This window comes from Nuphar pumila, chromosome 3, assembly GCF_984573655.1.
Source record: "Nuphar pumila chromosome 3, dmNupPumi1.hap1.1, whole genome shotgun sequence".
Classification (NCBI taxonomy): domain Eukaryota; kingdom Viridiplantae; phylum Streptophyta; class Magnoliopsida; order Nymphaeales; family Nymphaeaceae; genus Nuphar; species Nuphar pumila.
Genome location: NC_143251.1, coordinates 12,305,483 through 12,329,511, shown reverse-complemented (window position 1 = coordinate 12,329,511; position 24,029 = coordinate 12,305,483). Strand labels below are relative to the sequence as shown.

General features: G+C 39.5%; 2 protein-coding genes and 1 pseudogene across 2 annotated transcripts; 1 reads left to right on the top strand and 2 right to left on the bottom strand.

The window, feature by feature from the left end:
• Window positions 1-1,552: 1,552 nt before the first annotated feature.
• On the bottom strand, window positions 1,553-8,861 carry LOC149841993 (PTI1-like tyrosine-protein kinase At3g15890). Its single transcript, XM_090001242.1, has 4 exons — window positions 8,625-8,861; window positions 8,163-8,310; window positions 2,727-2,989; window positions 1,553-2,626 (listed from the first exon to the last, which is right to left on the bottom strand). The coding sequence occupies exons 1-4, from the start codon at window positions 8,666-8,668 to the stop codon at window positions 1,987-1,989; spliced, it is 1,095 nt and encodes a 364-aa protein (XP_089857368.1). The 5' UTR covers window positions 8,669-8,861; the 3' UTR covers window positions 1,553-1,986.
• Window positions 8,862-15,821: 6,960 nt separating this feature from the next.
• LOC149841992 (uncharacterized) lies at window positions 15,822-18,812 on the top strand. Its single transcript, XM_090001239.1, has 5 exons — window positions 15,822-15,935; window positions 16,134-16,186; window positions 17,585-17,767; window positions 18,237-18,308; window positions 18,393-18,812. Exons 1-5 carry the CDS (start codon window positions 15,885-15,887, stop codon window positions 18,559-18,561), a joined length of 528 nt encoding a protein of 175 aa, XP_089857365.1. The 5' UTR covers window positions 15,822-15,884; the 3' UTR covers window positions 18,562-18,812.
• Window positions 18,813-22,124: 3,312 nt separating this feature from the next.
• On the bottom strand, window positions 22,125-23,783 carry LOC149841991 (pentatricopeptide repeat-containing protein At5g43790 pseudogene; annotated as a pseudogene).
• Window positions 23,784-24,029: the final 246 nt, after the last annotated feature.

Sequence of the window (24,029 nt, the reverse complement as noted above, 5' to 3'; positions counted from 1 at the left end):
TAAATTTTGAATATATTGAAATCTTGTTGAAATTTTCCGTTCACAAGAAAATCCGGATAGCAAGATTTGTGGCTATGTTGATGATGCAGCGTTTGGAGTTTGTAAACATGCTCTGATGAAACCAATTCACGACAAAGAAGCCCTAGAATTGTCCCAGAAAATGTAGAAGATTAATGCAGTTTCAGGTGTGCTTGCTTGCCTGTCCGCGATCTTTGATTGTAAATCACAATCACAATACTTTCTTAAGGTTACTGTAACCTAAAAAAGTACAAGTTGTGATTGTGATGAGCAGCTTATATTTTGATTATTATTTTTGCTTATTTTTGTCTTGAATCTGGTAAAAGTTGATAACTTATACTTTCTCAAAGCTTCTAGTTTTTATAACCACAACAACCATGCTTTTATCGAGTTGTTTATCACCAGACAAGAGACACCACAGTGAATAACGGGTAAAATCAAGCCACGATTGCACAAATGCAGGGTTTATTTGGTGATCAACAAAAATGATGAAGAAATGAGAGAAAAAACAGACACAATTTTGTACAAGGGGATTGCATCTCATTTTACAAACGAGTGAATGTCTCTGAAACTAGGTTTTTTAAGCCAGTGAGTTTCTTCTTGTCAAAGCCTTCGTCCTTTTTTGTTATATGTAAGGGTGAGGAGAAAGCTTCTTAGGTTTTACACCAATGAACTCAGTGAATAAGGCTGTTGTTCCATTATCGAAAAAAAAAGAAAGAAGATTCTCCCTCTTTCTCACTCTCACTAGGGTACAACCTGAGTTCGATAAGAGCGAGGTCAGGCTGTCGGCGAATAAAACCTTTTTCATCAACCTGTCAGGATACAACAGGCGACAGCCTCATCTCTAACTGACTTGCATCTAACTGGGAAACTAACCATTATTTTGTCATTGAGCCCTTGTGCATTCTAGCCACTGACCATGTGAAGGTATTTAAGAGCCCACGAGTTGGTAGATACGTTTAGTATCTAAATCCACATTCCTTCATATGCACTCTTAGGCCACGTTTGGAAGTGGTTAAATGTTGCTTTAGAAATTTTGTACATATCATATGAAAAGTACATACAGCTGCAAAAATTTTCATCAAATTCCTCCACCATTTTACGTGGAGGAACTTTTCATACATACAGCTGGTGAGATCATGCAAAACACAATAAATTTTCATATAAAAAAAGTCTCATTTGCAATAACATGAAAAAATTCTTTCTCGCATTTTGTTCAGAATTTTCTCATTATTTTTCCCACACAAACATGGCATAACAGTTACTATGTTGAACTGAGGTCTGTCTTAGAGAACAGAAACAAGTCTTCAAGACATATATAAGGCCTTCAGATCTAGATTTGAGCAAAAGGGGTCGCTTGTGAATACAGGGATACAGCCATTTTTATGAAGTTTTCCAATAAGACTAGTATATAAAAGGATATGCAATGAAAGAGAAAAATGGAGTATTCTTATTAGCCAAACAGATGGTTCAGAATGAAAGCTCCAAATCGGTGCAAGCAGGTTCCAAGTTTTATGCCATGATGGGCATGTGATCATTTTTCTTCAATGAATGTATAAATAAGCAAACCAAGCACACATCAACTCATTTACTTCAAATCCTTGTTTGGCATCAGATTGTTGTGTAGAATGATGCCCCTCTCTCTATCATTTACTGCAAACATGTTCAGTATCCCATAAAATTACAAGAAAACAACCACTGACCTCACAGGGCAATTCACACAGAATTTAATATACCACACACAATACAAGAAAATGTATAACTTCACACCAACTAAATTTAACTCGGTAGAGTTTCATTTCCCCGTCTCCCCTCTGCACAAGACCAAGCACCTGAAACTTGGTATCTGCACGTTCACCAACAGACCCTACTGAATATTTGATTGCAGTTTCAGCAACACTTGAAACAATAGGCAATCAACCACTCGTTTTAACAGATACTGTAAAAATAAGAGGATTTAGAGCCCTATCAAGAATCCTCTATGGAAACCACAGCTTCTTTCTTCGTGTGCTTTGCATCGCTTTCATCAGATATGAAATCCGTGCTCTCTTCTGCAACTGAAAATCCTGACATATCTGGCTTAAACAGGTCATCATTTTCCAAATTTGACAGCTTTTCTTTCTGCTCACCTTTCAGCAACTCTACAACCTCAACCATTGTGGGTCTTTTCTCTGGCTTGCTGTGTGCACATACTAACGCAACAAGCACCAGTCTTTTAAGCTCTTCCGCGTTGTATTTCTGATTCAACTTTCGGTCAGCCACTTCATCAAACCGCCTCTCGCAAACCAAAGGCAAGGCCCACTCTACAATTGAGCGTTTTACCGTAACACTGATCTTCTCTATCGGTTTCTTACCACTAGCAAGCTCAAGCAGCAGAACTCCAAAGCTGTAAACATCACAACTCTCTGATGCCTTCCCAAACATGGCATACTCAGGAGCAAGGTAACCAAGTGTGCCTTTTATTCCAGTTGTAACATGACTAGCACCATCTGGGATTAGTTTTGCAAACCCAAAATCAGCTACCAGAGCTTCAAAATCTGAATTTAAAAGCACATTGCTTGCTTTGATGTCTCTGTGAATGATATGGGGTGCATGGTGGTGAAGGTAGCTGTTCAACAACATTTATGGAAATTTGGTCAGCAATCACTCTCATGGCCTCATGGTGCATATACGAGAAAGAAAACAAAAACACAAGTAAGATGACTTACGCAATCCCCTCTGCAGATCCAATTGCAATCTTCATCCGCTTATCCCAATCAAGAAGGCACTCTGATGAATGTTGTCCATGAAGATGAGAAAGTAAGCTCAAATTTGGCATGTACTCATACACAATAAGACGCTCCTGTCCTTCGGCACAGTAGCCTCTTAAACTCAGTAGATTTTTATGCCTGACTCTACCCAGGACCTCGACCTCAACAGAAAATTCCATTTCAGCTTTGGTGCTCCAAACCTTCAACCTTTTAACAGCAATCTGCCAAGGAAAAGTTGCTCTTACAAGAGTCACTTCAATAACAAAATAAAACTCATGAAAACCTGGCACTCGAGCCAGAAATTGAGTGACTTGACCCAGTTCGGCCCAAATGTGAGCTGCTACATCAGCAGAGGAGCCAGGGAATAAAGATCAAGCCTCCATGGACTTAGCTGAGTCAGTTGCTGCATGAATTAGAAAGGTATTCCTTACACTATTGATATAAAAGAAATATCACATGGGTACTTCATTTTGCATGCATGTCCCATGTTGACACGCCATGAAACTGGACACACCATGACTCTTCATGAACATAGTCAAACCAGTGTAAAAAGCACTCAAAACTCTGTCCCTAACTTCATCTGCTTTTATAAAACTAATCTGTTTTGTCATTTACTTGATTTTTTTTATTAAGTTTCACCATTCATTTCATAAGAATTCAAAATTTCAACTAAGATTTATTATTTAATATCCAATTCAAAATGGCTTCAAATTGTTCAAGAATTTGCACTTAAATATGATATTCATACTTTATTGACTTAAGTTTAGAATTTTTGCATAGTAATAAAGACATCACATAATCGGTTTCCATCAGAATGAAGATGAAGTATGGTGATGAGATGATGTCGATTAGCCAATAAATAGAGAACACATCGTCTTCTCCCGCATGGTGAATCAACATGAGGAACAACATGCAGTCAACTTGAAACCATAAATACATAGTCACATGCAACAAACCTATCTCAATGTGTCTAATCCACTGAAAACTGTCTTTGAGGATATCAACATTCTCACCTCATTATGATGCATTTGTAACTCATAGAAAAGAGACAATACTTTAATTGTTCAGCAAATCCAAAGAAAAAATCCATTTATGAAATTTTCCCTAAAGTTACTAGAGAAAAACATCGAACTCCATGTCGTTTCAAATTGAAGAAAAACATACAATTAAAAATTAAGGAATTTAAGGTACATCAAATGGTTAAGGAAACAAAAAAGGTACATCAAGTGATGGCCTGATGGGATATCATTAGCTCCATGGGCAAAAAAGTCAAGGAAATATAAGACAATGACAATTGGAGATTATCCTCACATGATATCACCGTCCTTCCCATTTTACCTAGAAAGGATCTTATGCATGGCAGATGGTACAACAAATAGACAAGACAACTAGAGATTATCCTCACATAATATCACCATCCTTCGCATTTTACCTATAAGGATCTTATGAATGGAAGACGGTACAATAAATAGACAAGGGAATTGGTGAACTGAGGCATCAAATCAATAGGCACTTTCTTACTGATGGACCAGCCAGCAAAGAGAGGCAAAAAAGGGAACAGTGTCCTTCATAGATCATGGGGCCCTAAAATTCAAAGCATGTCACGGTCTTTTAGTGCACAGTCCTAGTAATTCACCTATCCATGGTGGTATATACAAGCATAAGATATCTAATTGTTCCATTGCTCCCCCAGAGTAGCGAATATCAAGGTTTCCACCGGAATAAGTTTCACTTGAAATACCCCAGCCTCATTGAATAGATCCAATGCACATTTCTGGTGAAGGATTCCCCAGCTTGGGTAACATTAGTTCCAAAAAGATAGCACACTTGTCCAAGATCCTTGATATCACAATGTCTTCATAGATTGCCCAATTTTTCAGTTAACTTAGAATCATTTCCAATGATAATAATTGTTATATATATATATATATATATATATATATATATATGTATTTGAGTATGTATACATTTCTATGTATATATACTATATTTTTATGTATTGTAATTAATATGTAATGCCCTCTAGGGGCATTTTGGTCTTTTTAGTCAATGTAATAGGTTATGTCCTCTAAGGACAGTTTTGTATTTTTTATTTATTTTTATTATTTCATCCGTTTGAAATAGGCTAGGGGATCTATGGTCATTTAGACCATAGAATCGTTGGGAGCTCTCAACGGTCATATTTCCAGCCGTTGGGAGCTCCCAACGACTTTATTGGGAGCTCCCAAGGCCCCTTGAGTTATATAAAGGGACCTATTGTCCCTATTCATATTTATGCTTGTCTCAAGCATTCTATAAAATAATTTTATTATTTTATTTGTGCTCTCTCCCTCTTTGTGAGTGGTTTGTGTGTTACCTTGTGGTGTATTGTATTTTTGCCCATTAGTGGCTTTTGTGTTTGTGCACACTTTGCTATCTTGTAGCCCATCGGTGGCATTACTTTTGTGCACTCTTTGATTTCATTACAATAATATCCTCAAGTATACAACTTGAGCAGTCATTTCACCATCTTTGAACATAGTGAAGGTACTATTTCGTATAATTTCTAATTCAATGAAACGGTTGATCATGACATTTTTGCAGAAAATTCATTTCTAAATCAAATTTCTACTTTCTAATTCCTTTTTTACTTGAAAAAGAGTTAAGATTTTTCTAAGAAAAAAAAACTTTTAAATTACCATAAGGAAAAATTTGCCAATATTATCACATGAATTATATTTGTGAGTTCATTTGAAATTTATCATTCATAGCTTCTCTCCATTCATGATAGGAAAGAGCTTCAACAACACTAGTTTAGAGCATGGTTGCCAGTTGAGGAAGCGGGAGCGGGAAGCGATACGGGAAGCGGGAGCGGGAAGCGAGGCACTTTCAAAATTTTAGGAAGCGGGGAAGCGTGGGACCACTTAGGACCGATTCGGGAAGTGTCTCGGAAGCGACCTAGGAAGCGTCTCGGAAGCAACCTAGGAAGTGTCTCGGAAGCGAGGGGGAAGCGAAAAAAATAAAAATAAAAAATAAAAAATACAAAAAATTGAAAAAAACAGGGGAAGCGTGATGGGAAGCGTGCTTCCAATTAAAGGGAAGTGTGTCCCCCATTAAAGGGAAACGCGTCCCCCATTAAAGGGAAGTGCGCTTCCCTAAAAAGGGGGACGCTTCCCCCCACGCTTCGGAAGCGCGACGTTTCGCGCTTCCCTTTTAGCTAGGTGCTTCCGGTAACCCTGGTTTAGAGTTCAATTTGAAGAAATGCTCTACATGATGAATGACAAAATACAGGAAAAAAATCAATGAGATTGTCAGTACATGCAAGTTTACCTTTTAACAAGGCCACAAGAAGATTAAGGTACTTCGAGGCTAAGAACTAGGAATCCAAAGAGAATATGCACATGGTTAAAGGATTTGTGCATGGTTGGAAACTAGAGCATTCATAAGTCCATTTTTTACACATTTCTTGTAGAACAAACTTGTAATTTCTCAGGACTATAACCTTATCTTAAATAAAACGCTTTCTCAACCTTTTTCGAATTGGTGTATATCACTGAATTCGATTTCATTTTCACTTTGCCTTGAATAAAAAGAGTAAGGTTTTAAGCAACTAACTTCCTTAAGGAACAGAATTTTGATAGAAAAGAGGAGTATCCAATGGAAAATACACCTGACTAGCATCATTATGAGCAACATGATATGCAGAATCAGGAACATAATCTTGCTAAACAAAATAACTGGTATTGAGGAAGAATCTTGCAACATGATATGCAAAAAACAAGAACATAATCTTGCCACACGAAGTAACTGGCATTGTGGAAGAATCTTGCCGGTCAGAATTTCTAAAAGATATTTATATAATTATATTTAAGAAAACTTCAGAGGCACAATTGATCAAATAGAATAAGTGTCAGAGAAAAATAGATTAAGAACCATCATGGATACCATGAGATCTGAAGACCACCAACAGGTGATGAATGCCCCCGCTAAGAGAATACCTACAGTAACCATTTTTATCAGATCAATGGACCATGATCCCAGTGCCTAATTGGTTTCCAATTAGGTATAAGAAAGATTAGATTTTGTTGACCTCCACATCTTGCAATAACAAGACATGCTTTAAAAATTCCATCCTCCTTAATTTGAGCAGAAATCTTGGCATGAGAAACTACTTCAAAAAGTCTATCTGCAGGAATTTTTTGCTTAATATGATTCCATAAATGTGTTTATCATCATCTTTTTTATGACAGGGAAACCACTGGTTTTCTATGATCGCTGGGAGCTGTCACCTGGGTACGGGTGTGGGACGACATGGCAATTCCAAAAAAATGTGGGTACAGGGACACAACTATATATTTATGTGATATATATATATATATATAATCACATAAATATAAAATAAATTAAAAAAAAAACTGAGTATAATCTAAATATATATGATACATCTAAAATTTATATTATACACTGAAAATATAATTATAAATTATAAATTGAATACATACTTGTATGTATGGAGGGTAAAATGGTGTGTCCCAGTACCATAGGCTGGGAGGAATTTGCAGTTGCCACTTCTAGTGTCATGTATATATACATATTTGCAAATCTGGCACTGCAGATGTGTTTGGGATGGTCCATTTGCTAGGAATTGACACTGTGATAGTGTTTTCTCAATGAAAAAATAAGATTTTTTGAGGCTTGAATATTTATGAAAATTCTGGGCTGTTGATATTCAAGCCCTAAAATAACTTGCTTACATGTTGTAATCGAACAATCCAAGAGATTTTTTACAAAATCAAACTGGTAGAACACATCCGTATGGTCAGATTTCAAAAGGAAAAAGAAAGATCCCCAAAAAATCCCATTTCGTACAGGAGTATGGAGGATTGTATTATACATAATGGCACCAATCTTCCCTTTCCCACCAAATCTTATAATGATTTGTTATGTAAAGCATAAACACCACAACTATGTCTCACACCCAACCCCACTGAACGTAACCAAGATCACCAAAATTATACATTTGCAAACAAGCGAGCGCAATCATGCCACACCCAACAAAGACTTGAAGGGAGACAGTAAGAAGTGATACAAATGTATGTAACAGCAATCTGGGTACCTCGGATTAAGAAAGAAAGGAAACAAGGACTTTGAACTAGGCTTCTCTATCATGAACGATGGTGAAACATCCCAAAAAGAAATGCAGCGATTAATTAGCTAAAACCAACAAAACTGGAAAGAAAAAAAAAGGGAAGAAGAAGTAATGGGGATATCAACATTTGTCTGCACCATCTACATTAATGAAACACCAGGAAGAAAAATTAGGGGAAACCCCACGCCGCCCCCCCCCCCAAAAAAAAAAAGATCCGGTAACAGGGAATACCCATAATGGGGAGAGAGAGAGAGAGAGAGTCTTACCTGTGATCCATCCCACAACTGTCCCCAATAGACGCTCCCGAACCCGCCTTCCCCGAGCTTGTTATCGTAATTGAAGTTGTTGGTGGCGGCGTGCAACTCCTTTAACGAAAAGATCCTCCACTTCGTGTTCTTCTTCTCCCTATCCTTCCTGCCACAGTTTCAACCACACCCCACTTCACTAAACAACACCACAAAACCCTCCGCCCCTTGAAAAAACCACAAAACCAACCAATTTTTTCCTTTCCCCGTCAGACCCCAAATGCAAAAACCAATCCTTTTTCCCAAACACCATTCAACCACCACCATACAGAGAGAGAGAGAGAGATCTGATCCCAGCAAAAACGCCAACCAAAACCAAGAACCAAGCAAAATAGTCTTCCAAAGACCAACAATTATCATCACTAAATCACAACCAAGAAACAAAAAAAAAAAGCGAGAGAGAGAGAAGAAGAAGAAACTTACCGCGAAGAAGACTTCCCTCCGCAAAACTTGAGGCAAAATGCCATTTTCTTCTCACTTAGGGAGGAGTGATTTTGGAGTTTTCTCAGGGGGCTCGACGGACGTCTCCTGACAACATTACGGGGGGGAGAGAATGTACGACGACGCTATCTCGTGGAGTTTATGAAGTGAAAGGCAACAACGTCGTCTTCTTCCTCGCTTTTCCTTTTCTCACTTTCGGCTTTCGTTTGCTTCTTGTGCAAGAGAGAGAGAGAGAGAAGGCTTTTAAAGCGGTGTTTGGTTTATTTATCACAGTTATTTATTATTTGCCTTGTTTTTTTCTTGCTTTGCTTGCTTGCTTGGTGTGGCAGAGTGAGTCAAATAACGGCAGTGAAATTCTCAGCGTATGAAAAGTCTGTGAAATTCTCAGCGTGAAAATTTTGGTTTGGTGGTTCGTTTTCCAACACACTCTTTTGCCTTTTTCATTTCTCACGAGTTTTGTTTACATTTAATGGAGAATTTACTGCATATTCAAGCGCCCCTGTGCCAGTTATGCAATTATACCATCTTGTTTTGAACCTGCATAAGGTGACGTGCAGTAGCAGATCCTACCAGACAAGCAGAGCCCCGTTGGTCACACTAAAAAAAAAAACCTTGGGCTTTGTTTGGGAGCCCAAGCTGAGATGGGAACAACACCCTAGCAAGGATGTCGTTGAACTATGCCAAAAATAACTAGCCTCACATCTCAACATTGCTCCAAACTACACCAAAACAACCAGTGAAGCTCAGGTGGGAAGTTCGAAAATCTCCGTCTCAGCTTTCAACACCAGTTCCCAAACAAAGCCTTATTAATGTTGAATCAAGTCTCCGGCATAGTACCAACCAGGGGTTCCGCTTATATGGTATGGTAGGAGCAGCTAGTTCAGGTTCAGAACTCAATGGTTAGTTGTATAACTGGTAGGGGTCTGACTACCCCCCATTTTGCCTTTTAAAAAAAAAAGTTTACGGCATAGTGGGATGGGACCTAGGCTGCTAGGCAGGTGGTCAAGGTTCAAATCCCATGGAGCATCACTCCTTGTGCAAGCAGAAGTATGGCGTCTATAAGGCAAGGGGGTAAGCCCACAAAGACATCCACCATAAGTACGGCAAGAAGAGTCAGCACGGCTAGGTCTATGATCCTGGGTGGTAGTTTCTTTGTGTAAATAACAAATAAAGATATCTACAATGAAAATTAAAGAAAACTGTGTTCGGTACAAGTTCGAGTGGGTTCGAGATCATTACTGACCTTGACTGGTGAGCTCATCAAACCAATAGAAAAAGAACACAGAAATGTCTTGTTAGGCCAGGCAAATTGGGATAGTGATCAGTAACGAATACATCGACAGCTAGTGGGCCACTTACCCTAAGATATAACTGGTGAAGGTCATAAACTCCCTTTAACAAAAGAGAGACGATGAAAATATTTGCTTTGTATGTAATTGATCGGAAAACGAAGTATTTGGAAATCTCATGATATGTCCCTTTCCAGATATTCTTGAAAACGAATACTAGGCCCTGTTTGGAAACTTGGAGCTGGGATAGGAGTTAATGCATTTGGCAAAAACTTGGTCAAACTACCTTGTGGTGGTCGTCGTTTGGAAACTGGTAGCTGGGATGAGTGTGCATTTGGGATGGGAAGTGAGGTCCTCTCACCTTTGTATTTACGCTAAAGAATGAAATCAACAGCTACCACCTGCCAAATTCTGGATTTGGCAGTTCCCATTTCCTCAAATGTCACTTCCTATCCCAGCTACTAGCTTCCACAAACAATGACTATCCAAATGATGGTGTGGAAACCAGAGTTGTAGGGGAATTGACAATCACCTTCTCTCTCATTCAGAGATTTGAAGGTGAGGCAATAGTTGGTAAATGGGAGCTCCTCATACACAAACAAAGGAAAGGGAATAGAGGAATCTCCAGTTTTACCTAGCCTCATGAAGCAGTTGAGATGCTAATGAGCACAAAATGACTATAACAATGATTGGCCGCAAGGGCTCTGCTCAACTGGTAAGGGGCGATTTGTGAATGTCACCAAGTTAACAGAATGTCATAAACTCGAAACTCACGTGTAGCGTCCCTTGCTGCAAGGTCGAAGTGGATGTACTCTCGGGGCGCAGGGGACTTCAAGGGTTTTACCAACCGGATGCCAGCCAATGTGGGGCCAGTTTCTCCTGGACTATCAAAAAAAAAAATGACAATGATTAAGTGATGATGATGACATCATACCTATCTCTGTATCAATCCAGGTGTCCATAGTTGAAAATTTTAAACGTGTTGAATAAGGATAAGAAGGTTCAAGATCTAACCAGTGATTTAATATAGCTTGAAAATTCCCTCACCGTGTCAAAGAAGGAAAAACTCACATGAAGAAACTAAAAAAAAGCAGTAATGAATCTTCTGATAATCACTTCATGTCAAACATTTGCCAACTTTCCAAAAATCGTCGCTATTAGGTAACCAACTTGACTAACTAAAGTGTATACTTGGAGGAAGCAAAGAAATTTGGTGCGAGTTCCTGAATTGGGGAATCGCCAATTAATGGAAAAGAACAAGAATAAAATAATGATTTGCATCTGAAAAAAATTGTTGGAAAAAAAAAGTGATGTTGAGAAACAGATCTCTTTTTTTGATAGGCAAGCTGGGGTTAAGCAGACCCCCACCAGATATCTCTTAAGCCCCATGTAGCAGAGGGATTCGAACCTGGGCCTTGAGCTTACCACATGGGATACCATCTCGGTGGTCGTTGAGAAAGATAACTTGCACCAACCATGATTGCAAAAAAAAATGTTTGGAAGGTGCTGAGGGATTTTTTAGTCAGAAAAAACCTCACTCACTTGCGAGTTCATTGATGTATAAGCCCCTACCAATGGCGGGGGCGGCTTCGCTTGTCTGGTACCTTGTGTTGGGATGTTGCAAGTTCGAATCCCAATGGTAACTGGAAGGGGTCTGTCTAACCCCAGCTTGCCTTTCAAAAAAAAACCAAGCCTCTTTGCCCACCAAGAATTATAACCAGCTTCAGCCTAGTAACATTCACAAGCCACCCTTACCAGATGAGCAGTGGAGATGACTTGTTTATGATGAAAGTTTACGCACATTCATGGTTCACTTGGGAGTATTCCTGTCAACGAGTCTGGTAAATAATAATCAAAACTGGACCTGCGATAACAGGCCCCTAAAATCTGTACTCAGTACTAGAAAATGCCTTTTTAACTTTGGATCTTGAACTTGGGTTTGGGTTTCGGTTTAGATTCTGGCTTGGCTTGGTTCAGTTTGGTCATGGTCATTCTTAGATCTTGACCACTACTTTTGGCTCTTGGGACATTTTCATCTCCAAGACTAAGACCAACTTATTGTTTGAGTTTTGACGGATCATTTTTAGACTAAGACCCAATCAAACACGATCGTTGGAGCCCTTTGACCTTGATCTGAACCTGTGCAATGTCCTTTTGCATGGTGCATTTTACTATATGCCCTTCATAGTAGACAAATAAGGGCACCTGTATTCCCTTTGTGAACTTGTTCAAGTGAGACCTGCAAAACCAAGCAGACATACCCAAGTAAGCTTTCCAATTCCATGCTTTTTAGCCTAATTAATTTAATAAGCAATTCATTAACAAGAGAGTAGAGATGTAAACAGGTTAGATGTAGCTTGAACATAAGCATTTATATATCTGGCCTAATCACATTGTGATTTTGATGGAAGAAGCTAATGCAGAATTCGGGTCGGATCAATTGTATCAGAACCCTCATTAACTTAGGCAACTAACGTTGGTAAACTTGATGCGTATTATGGAACTATTCACAATAATTGTTTAATGCAACTTGTTTTTTTTCTTAATTTTTCTAATTGGTATAACAATCAATTATTATTATATTTTTTTTTACAGAGAAAGCTAGGGTTAGGCGGACCCCTACCAGTTATACTGGTAATACCAATGGGATTCGAACTTGCAACGTCCCAACACAAGGTGACGTGCACTAACTGCTCCTGCCAGACAAGCGAGCCCCTGTTGGTACGGATAATCAATTATTAATTAGAAATTTCAAGTTGGTTTCTTTGCTTTCATATGATTATTTTACTGTAAACTAGCTAAGATAGAATTCTTGTCTGACAAAAAAAATTAAGTGGCTAGATTTATTTTTACAGGCAAGCTGGGGTTAGGCACAGACCCCACCAGTAATACAAACTACCATTGGATTTTGAACTTGCAACGTCCCAACACACGGCAACATGCACTAACAGCTCCTACCATACAAACTGAGCCCCCGTTAGTCAAGTGGCTAGCCTTTGATGTGACCCAAAAGCCCGTATCCACCTTGCTATAATAACAATTTAACAAATCAGGTAATCTCTGGGTAGGGTCACCGACACTCAAATTCTTACCGAGCTCACCAGTTAAAGACACCTCTACACTTGGTGGGGGTCGAACCTGAGATGAGGCGGGCAGCACCTCCTCCTCAGGCCCACTGCCACTCGGGTGACCTGGGTTTTGAGCTCATGTTCATCCAGCTTGATGACTGTTCTCCGGTAACTCCAAATGTAACTTTAGATAGAAAGAGGAAGAAATTTGACTCATAAGAGAAAACTTAGGTGGTCGACACAATGTTGTTGTGATGATGATGCATGATTGAGCCTTGCAAAATACACTAGCTTTGATGATGATGATGATGATGATGATGATGATGATGATGATGATGATTGAACCTAGCAAAACACACAAGGGTAGAACATAAACCATAATTGGCAAACCCAGTGAATCGACTTGAGAATCGCCCTAGTCAACTTGGATTGGACTCCTAATAGGTCACGTTACCGATCTTAATGCCGATTATAATTTTTATCATATATTTTGTGATTTGAATGCACAATCCTTATATAAAGTCAGTTGTTATGAAGAATCTAATATTGTTCAATGAAAAGAAATTAATAATCATATATGAAAGTTTTTTAATGCCTTATAACACATATATGCATGATTGAATAACTATAAAATTTTTTAATTGCTTTAGAACATGATAGGCATGATTGAATCACATATAAAGTTTTTTGACTGCCTTAGAACGCATATAAGCATGATTTCATCACTATAAAAGTTTTTTTACTGTCTTGACAGCCTTATAAACTATATATACATGTGTGAATCACTCCGAAATTCTTTGACAAACTTAAAACACATATCTGCATGATTGAGTCACTGTACATTTTTTTTTAGTCTTACAACACATATTTGAATTCTGTTAATGTCCTTCAGTTTATTGCTATTCTCTGTGTCATTCAGCCATTTACTTTGTTGTATTAGATTAGGTGCATTGCATGTAATTTATTTCATTATATTTTGTTTATAAATACTAACATTTTTTTTCTCTTGTAGGATGTTGGAGATGATCATCGTAGAGGAGTTGATGTAGGCATGGAGGGAGGTGCAGATCGACAAAATAAAGAAGATGATGCCCAAAATCTTGACGAGAATTAGATTCATTTGTTTAATTTCTTTGACATACTTGTAACTAATTATAACTTGGCAAGGACTTTATTTGGTTGTTAAAGTTTGCCTAACTTAGAACTTGTGTTACATTTGTTCTACCTGCATATTATTTTTTATGTGTATTTTGTTTTTTATAAGTAGGTTATATGATTGTATAACGAGAATTTTTTCTTGAGTTTCAGAATATTTAAATTTTTTTTTAAACTTAGCGACGAATAATATCTGTCGCTACTCCGTCGCCAATTTGAAGCAATCATCGGTTTGCGATGAAATTAAATTTATCGCTAATGTCCGTCGCCAAATTAGCAATGGACATTAACGACAGATACATGTCCATCGCTAAATAGTAGCAACTAATTAGCGACGAATTAAATTTTGTCGTATAACCAAATTAGTTTCTATTTAGCGGCGGATTAACGACGGACATGATCCGTCGCCAATCTATCGCTATTTAGCGACGGATTGACGACAAATAAATTCTGTTGTAGTTTAGCGACTAGGGTTATGCGACGAATGCTATTCGTCGCTAATCCATCGCTAACATATTTAGCAACGGATAGCGTCTGTCGCTAATACGCATTCTTCTTATAGTGCTTCTTCTTTGCATGTTCCTTCAAGTAGGATTGGGTCGTTTCAATGGTGATGGCTACAAGCTTGGGTTAGGCAAATCCTTGCCTGTATATTTGATTATTTGTTTGTTCTTTTTTTTTTGAAATCAACATCATTAAGTTTTTATGTAGTCATTTTTCCTTTTGGTTGATTCTTTGTTTTTTTGTCTATGTACATGGTTCAGCTTGGCTTCAGAAATCGATGGCAAGTTCACTCTCGAGTGTGCCCCTCCCACTTTCTACTTCTTCTTCGCATGTTCCTTCAAAAGAGAGCATGATGATGCCCTTTAGTGACGGTTAGAAGGTGTTTATTTTTATTTGTTTGAGGTCGACATCCTGTATTTTTTAAATATGTAAACTAGTATGAACAAAGATTTTCATAGGGTTTTTTACAAATCTAACCCATCTGATGCATTAGGAATGTCCATTAATCGGATCAAGAAATATGGTTTTACATGTTTAAATATTTAAAAAAAATTAAGCCGTTGATTTTCAAAAAAGATCTTTTTTATACATCTTAATATGATGACTATTTCTATAAAACCACTGCATGAAATTGTTCTCATGATGCTTTTTTTTGTAATTTTTTACGATTTAAGGGGTGTAAGATCACCGTTCAATATAAAAATCATAAAAAAGAAATGAATGCCTACATTTCATGCAGGTCCGATCCCCGTGCGATATACCTCTCTCTCTCTCTCTCTCTCTCTCTCTCTATATATATATATATATATATATATATATATATATAGTCAAGCCCGTCCACTAAACAGGCTGGGCTGGCTTGGCATATCCATTGTCCGGCACCCCAATTCAGCCCATTTATTTCTGTGTGGATATTCGCATGGACCTCCACAAGTAGTGCAGGTAAATGAACCGAACAGCTGGTGACTAGACTCGGTTTGGCTTGTTATGGCTCATATAGCTGGCGAGCTGAGTCACGAGCAACTCGTTTGGCTTAAACGAGTGGAGCCCGAACAGTGGGTGCCTGGCTGGGCTGGACCACAAATCCGATTACTGCGTGAAAACGGATATGGGCTAGAAGTAACCCGTACCCAACTCGTGCTGTGCTAAACCGCTGTCCTTCCCTAGCTAGGGTTTATTCCCGCCTCCGTAGAGAGAGAGAGAGAGAGAGAGAGAGAGAGAGAGAGATGGAAGAGGATTCCGATTCCGGTGCACCGGAGGAGTTTACGTCTCGCCAGGTTTTCCTCTCTCTCTCATCGTGGTATCCAATCATGATTTTTTGGATACCGACTAGTTCGTGGATGAAATCTTGATGCCATCTTTGCATACATCTCGGGAAATCGAAAATTTTGTTTTTTGTGATTTTCTTGATGGATCTGTAAGGTTTTCCATTGAAAGATGACATTTTTTTTCCTTGTGTTCGATTTTCTTTGTAGGGAATGGAGAAAGAGGAAGAGATTAGGAAGATTATAAGGGAAAACAAAGCCAGGTGAGCTTTTTTCTTTTCTTTTCTTTTTCTTCTCCTATATCTCCCTCTTGAGTTTGTGATTCTAATTGTGTCCTCTAGAAGTGAAGCTATACGAGGAATCGAGGATTATTGAGTTTTCTTGAGAGCCATTTTATGCAGTTTCTTTAGTGCTGGCATCATGAAAATTAGGGATTTAGGGAGTGATTTCTCTAACATAAATTGATTCATAAAGCACGAAATTTATAGTTTGGAGTGGAAGAGGGTTAGAAGTCTATGTTTGGTTCATGAAGAACTGGATTACGTTTAGGATCCATGGAAAATTGGATCATCTGTTGAATTGGAACGGTTCAAACTTGACATGCTGCCTTTTTGAAGCCGAATGGAACGCTTTCTATGGAGTTTAGATTATCTCAGGTTAAATTTGTGCAGGATGAGAATTTAGAGTTCTTGAGGATTCTTACACTGGAGCATCTTTCATCTTGATAAGAGACGTAGTTAGAAACTCGTTATATCCAGACACTGCCCTTGTAGAAGGATTGCTGGTGATCCTTGACATTCTTGCAAACTTTTATGAATGTCAATTGCCATGGTTCATTCTAGATAAAATCATCTTTGAAGTTGTTTCCCTTGCATAAAGAACTACTAGTGATGGCACAGATCTTGTAATGTGGACCCTCTCTGTAGTCCTAGCCATAAACGATGGGTAGTAGGCGCTGCGTATATCCACCTGTGCAGTGCTGTAGCTATTGGAAAAACAGAAAATCAAGGTATTATTGTTCCTGTGATCGCCGATGTTCATCCATATACTTTTAAAGCGTTGAAGCAAAAACCAGGTGCAGAAAGACAGGCAAGTGCAAATAAAATGCACAGTGTTGTTATGCTTGTTTCTTGTTGAAGGGTCAATTTGTATCTAAGGTTACTTCTTGGAAAGTGAGGAAGAGGAGGTATGAATTTTTGAAGGGTCAAGTTCTATCCAAGTTTACTTCCTGGGAAGTGAAGAAGAGGAAGAATGAATTTTTAGAACCATGATTATATTAGGCTGGGAAAGCCTTAGGTTATGTGGAAAATAGATCTTGTGGCTGCTGGGTCTTGTGCGCACTTTTGTGTTCTTTTCAGCAAATGTGTGCCCACTGTAATTAATGAAATACAGAAAGTTGTGGGATTGTAATGTGCTCAAGGAAGGTAAGGATAAAAGAAAAGGTGAAATAGTACAGTATAACAAGAAATCATGATTTATGTTTCTGCAATACAGAAAGTTATGGGATTGTAATGTGCTCAAGGAAGGTAAGGATAAAAGAAAAGGTGAAATAGTGCAGTATGACAAGAAATCATGATCTATGTGTAAGAATGTTTGCTTGTACACTATTTTGGGAACTCATTTGTGCAAGATCAAGTTTGGATAAATTGTTGCCTTTGCAGGGTTGCTCGTGAGTCTAAAGAACGACGAAGGCGACGGACACAGAAGAAATCAGAACCTCCAGATTCGAAAGTGGAGTCAGTTGTGCGAGAAACAGAAATGCAGGATGATCCAGAGGTACAGCCACAGCATATAAGTGGAATGCTCCCAGAGAGTATTATCAGCCTCCTCGCCGCACGTGAGAAGTATGCTCTTCCTCTTTCTATTTTCACCACATTAGTTGGTAGTTTATCCGGGTTTGCCTTTCATGTTCCTTTCAGTTGATAGCTGATACCACAGTTATGCTTGTTTGTCGCAATCTGTTCTCGTTGCATACACAATAAGCCTGAACAATTTTTATGTGGCCACAGTTTGTTCACAAGTGTTCTACAAGGATTTATTCCATCTCCGTTTTATGTGTACTCCACGTCTGTTGATCTAGTGCACTATGTATTTCCATCAATTCGTAGCCATGATTGAATTTCTGATTTTCTTCTTATTGTGCATCACTATTCAGTGACTGGGCAGTGTCAATTCTTGTTATATTCTGTATGAGAAGATATGGAATTTGCAGTCTTTGTTCGTGCATATTGAAGGATTATTCTGTTAAACACTTGCATTTTACCTTTGTTCACCATTGATGGTCTGCTTTTTGACATATTTCCCCATGTGCAGACTGGTTTTTCCCGAAGCTGATGAACGCATATCCAACAAAAAGAAGGCGAAGAAGAAATCTGGAAGCAGCGGGTAAAGTTACACAATAACGTTTTGGCTATTTTGACATCACTTCTGTATTGAAGAGCAACTAAATCTTGCAGAACGCATGTGCAGGGTTGAGGCAGTGATTCTGAAGGACCTTCCAGGACCTCACTGTGCTCAGGATTCAATGAAATTCTTGAAGAAGAGAAAGATGGCTGTCCCAAGGTCGGCTTCAACTCTGAGAAACTCGAATCAAGCATTTCGATATCTTGCAAAGAGCGGGATGCTGGGTAGTTCTTGAAGAATTAAGAAGTCGTTTGCTAACAGGGGAACATGGGGTTCTGGATTTTGGTGGGTGCACCTTATTTGTTCCCCAACTCTCTCTCTCTCTCATGGCTGTTATGTGCCGGCTATGCACTGCAAATTCAAATTTTGATATAAACTCTTGCAAGAGGAATTTATTGTACAAGATTATGTAGGAAACTGTTTTCATCTTCCAGCGTCAAATGACTAGAAGAAGAGAAAAAAAACAGGAGAAGATTATGGTGATAATGCTGCTTAAGTTCCTCGTGTTGATCATATCTCCCCTTTCTAATATATATTTTAGTGATGGAACTAGCATGTTTGAAGCGAGGAGAGTGAGGGAAGACATTCTCAGATCTCTAAGGAGGCATCCAGAGGCACAGGAACAATCATAATGATTAAATATCGGTTGATGTCCCAACATCAAAGCTCAAAGCATGAAAGGCGTCCTCAGCAAAAAATGTCTACTATAATTTTTCTTCCTCTCCCCCGCTTCCCCTTCCCCTCCCCCCCCCCCCCCCCTCAACAATCTGAAAGTGTATGGACAGGACGCTGTGAATTCTCTCCCTAAAGCAAAGTTTTTACAATTTAAAAAGAAACTCAGGGAACGATCGTCTTCACCAACAGCATATTGCATTAGATACGTTCAGTGTATACATTGAAAGAACAAGGATCCTAACCCCAGCCGGCTCAATACTTTTTTGTTTACCCCCCTTGAATCACAGATTCACCTCCACGCAAGTTCCTAGTCTAAAGCCTTCCATAGAGTGAATGACAAGAAAGCAGTCAGTCACCCATGATAGAAACAGCCCACCACCTGCTAGCTGCCAGACTTTTTTTAAAGAGTATCTATTCACGTTAGCAACTCTTCGCGTCAGTGAGAGCAGCGATCAACAGATTGCTATTGATTCAAGAAACTAGTGGATCCGCTCCCTGAAACCATTTGATTCTTCAATGTGACTAAATCTGATCATCACAACGCAAAATAGAAATAAGCACATGATAAAAAATATATGAATGACGAGCACAAAATATAAGCAACAGTTAATTCTCACAGCACGTACAACCCTTTCCCCATAATTAGGGAAGAAAATAGGTCGGATCCAGGATGGAGGTTTTGCAATTTTTGGCTGTTCCAGATCCGATTCCCATCCAAAATCTCTATGTATTTAGCTGTTTCAGATCCATACCGTTTGCAATCCTACCCTTAATGAATAAAATATTGTAAAAATAAAAGCATAAAAGGCTTCGAATGGGTCTCAAAACACGGAACTGTTTCCCTGTGGGTACAAACCCGTCTATAGATCCAAGGATTTTAGGGGCCTTCGAATATACTGGTTAGGGCTAGTCGCTCGTTCAAACTTGTAAAATAGGCTCGGTAAGCAGAATATGAACAATAGGTATTCAGTTCGGCTAGACTCAGATAAGCTCATCATAGCAACAAAAATATTTTACATGTATTTTTTTGTAATCCCGTCTTTTCTGGCTCTAAAACAATGTATTTTTTTTCTAAAAATTAACCAGCTCAAACTCGGCCCATTTATCTTGAGATCATTATGAGCTCAAACTCGAAGAATGAGCCAAGTTTGAACACTTCAAGCTCGATTCTTTCAGCTTGTTTACCATTACCAGCCCTAAAATTAGTGGTTGAAGGGGGTCAGATCAAGGCATAGGTTCCATGGCATTTGTTAATTGGCAAATGCAGTCAACATTTCACATATTTGGCAAATGATAAAAGAATCGGGCCTGGTTAAAAAGAGTTTTTAGGCGCGATGGAACACAACATTGGTTCTATTCATTCTGTTCTTTTTGTTTCAAGTCCAATTAAATGTCTTTTGTTTGATGGGAAAAGAACGAAGAAGAAGGAGAAGAAACCCTAATCAATGGAAAAAAAAACTAATCAAGAAGATTGAACCCTACTCAATAAGAAAAGCCTAATCAATAAAATCAAACAAAAACCTATTCTATGAAAATCAAACAAAAACCCTTAATCTAAGAAAATCCTCACATAAGAAAACCTAAAAATACCTTAAAAGAAATTTGATTCAAACCAAAAGAAAAAAAAGAATAAGGAAAACCTCGCCAGCGGCCTCATCTTGGCATCGGTGACCCAGCACGACCCTTGGCTGCCAAGGAGAGAGAGAGAGAGAGAGAGAGAGAGTCGGGGGACCCTTACCTACGATTTTTTTTAAACGTGTTCCCCGCATCCTATTCTTTTTGTAACAAGGAGGGGTGTAACAAAAAGAACAACTTTTTAAGGATGCGGCAGACATTGTTATGAGCATCCAGAGCATCCAATGTTTGTTAAAATCACCATCCCCCGCATCCATTTCGTCCCATTTTGGGCGAGGGACAGTGATTCAAACATACCCCTTAAGTACCCTCATGCTCATACATCTTTGGACAAGCCTGCATTTGTAAGAATAAGATTTTATGCAACATCAGCAAGGGTTCTCTCACAATAAAGAGTCCCACGGTCAAGGTTTTTTTTTTTACGCTCTCACTCAAGGAAAGTCTTTTTCCTTTGGAAGGGCCATTTTGGAGTGGAAGTGCTTTCTCATGGGGGAGGTATGAACCTTGCTTTTTTGCCTTTATTACGTGGGTCTCACCATATATTTGTCATTGACATGTTTGCTATTTCCTACCAAAGAGTCCCTTTCATAGGAAAGAACACAAAACAAATGCCTCCTTAAGCTGAAAGTGGCAGGGGAGACTCAAAGGAACGTCACAAATTGGAAACCTGTGGTTGTGTGGCCCTTGCTGCGAGGCTAAAGCTGGGCATACTCTCATACGCACAAGAAATGTCACTAGTTATGTCTCGCCGCTGACATTCGTTTCAGCCCCCATGGGAAAGAGAACCAATTTCATAATAAAATGCGCCTCTTTCCTACGTTTTGGGGTGAAAGTGAAACAAACATCCCCTATTTGTTTGATGCATGCTTCCCCCACTCCATGTCTAAGGATCATGCAATGGTTAACAAGCATTGGGGGAATCCAATAATTGCACAAAAAAGTGTGCCGCCTCACCTCTATTCTCAACTGGGCCCCATAAAAAAATTAACCGGTTCTATACTCTGTTATCTGAACCAGACATGTGTCAAACAAAGAGATTGGTCTGCACACTCCTTTGTGCAATTACATTGTACCTGATCCCTGGTCTACCAGTTACTATTACACGGAGGATGCAAATTGCACATATTTTGTAAACTTAATCCCTATGAACCTGTACCTAAACACAACACATGGTGCAAGAAAAACATTACATGGACAGAGAAAATACTTGCATAAATTGGATCATTGACAACTTTGGCATCAAAGATCATTGATAACTGTATTTATATTTTAGAGCAAAGGCAGAGATGCTAAAATAAAACAGTCTGCAATGAGAATGAGAATGATCAAGTGCAGAACAGTAGCAACAATCTAAATTATAATTGGGGATTCATTAATGTACAATTTACATGATGATCCGACTTCTGCAAAACCTCATCCAATCAGGGCTCAATCACCCCAACCAAGGATTGAGATGAAAAATGGAGTTTTCATTGCCATTGCTTCTCATCAATCATCAGAGAAGGAAAGCTGGTTAATCTCGTAACCCATTTCCATAGCATGAAGTGTCAACCATTCAAGTGCAGCATAAATTTTTTCACCCTCCGGGTGAGACTTACTCCCCACTGTAAATGAGTTAACCCTATCACCAGCCTCAATTAAGCTGCAACCAGGCAATTTCTTGATCTTCTTCTTCCTCATTACTCTCCTCAAACTCAGTGCATCCGTCACCCTCCCGCATTCAACATACATGTTACATAATAATACATAATTTCCTGCATTCTCAGGCTCTAGATCAAACAATCTGTCTGCAGCCTTCTCAGCCAAGGCAACATCCCCATGCACTCTGCAGGCACTCAGCAAAGCGCCCCATATACTCGCCCCGGGCTTCTTAGGCATGATTTCTATGAACTCAATGGCTTCCTCTAGCTGGCCAGATCGACCAAGAAGATCAACTACACAAGCGTAATGCTCGATCTCTGGATCAATCCCATAATCTTTGCTCATTGAACTGAACAAGCTCAAGGACTCCTCGACCAGTCCTGCATGACTGCACGCAGACAGGAGCGAGACAAACATTATGCTGTCTGGTTTCAATCCACTACTTTCCATTAAAGAAAAGAGTTGCAGAGCTTCAATGCCACAACCATTCATTCCATATCCTCCCATCATCGCACTCCACAATACTAAATCTCTGTGCTCTGCTTCATCAAACACTTTCCGAGCTGCCCATACATCGCCACATTTTGAATACATGCTTATCAGTGCAGTCTCCACGAATATGTTCATCTGGATCCTGTTTCTGACCATGAACTCATGAACCCATCTTCCCTGGATCAGCGCACCAGTGTCTCCGCAAGCGCCCAAAACGTTGACCATCGTCACAGATGTAGGCACTATGTCCTGTTCAAGCATTCGTTTAAACATGGTCAGAACCATCTCGTGCTTCCCAGCACGAGAATAACCGGTTATTATAGCATTCCAGCAAACAACATCTCTTTCAAGCATTTTATCAAGCACCTTGTGCGCCTCTTCAATTACCCCGAACTTCTCATACATTCCTATCAAAGCAGAGCAAGCGAAGACATTATCATCCATCCCAGCCTTCCACACATGGGCATGGATTTGCTTCCCTTCCCATATCGACTCGCACGACTTCAGAAGATAAGGAAACGTGAATTCGTCGGGCCTGAACTCAGCGAGCATATCGCAGAAAATCCGAATGGACCGGTGCGGGGTGTCGGACTTCGAGTACCCGCGAATCATGGCATTCCAGAGGAAGACATTCTTCTTATTCTTGGTCTCAAAAAGGCGGATAGCGTAGTCCATAGCGGCGAGGACGGCGTAGAGGGCGACGAGCTGAGTGACCAAGAAGATCTTCATATGGAGGTAGAGCCTGAACAAGCGGGCATGAATTTGCTTCAGATGACGGAGGTTGTCGCAGGATTGCAAGATGGAGACCATCCCTTGGTAGAGTTCCGAGTTGTTGGTGTGGTGGGGAGGGGGAGGAGGCTTCTCTGGAGAGATGGGGAGGAGTGGGGAGGCACGGTGGCGCGAGATGGGCTTGTGGGGGATCGATGGGGGGCGGTGTTTTGGTGAGAGTGAAGGGAGTTCGGGAGGAAGGCGAGCGTGGACGGGTGGGATCAGAGAGGAGGTGGCGCTCATCATTCTCTAATGGCGCCAACTCTGCTTGGTTTGAAATCTGATGCCTCTTCGGAAAGTACTAAACGGCTAGTAAAGCCCGGTGATTGTCCCAGGCACTATCACAAAGACACGGGTACAACACGAGACACGAATCAGTTCGACACGTTAGTCAATTGTTTTTTGTGTTCACTTTATATGCAGGGGCGCTGCATCATGCAGCGCCACTGACAGCCACCTATCTTGGCATTTCTCTAGAAATGTTGAGATGAG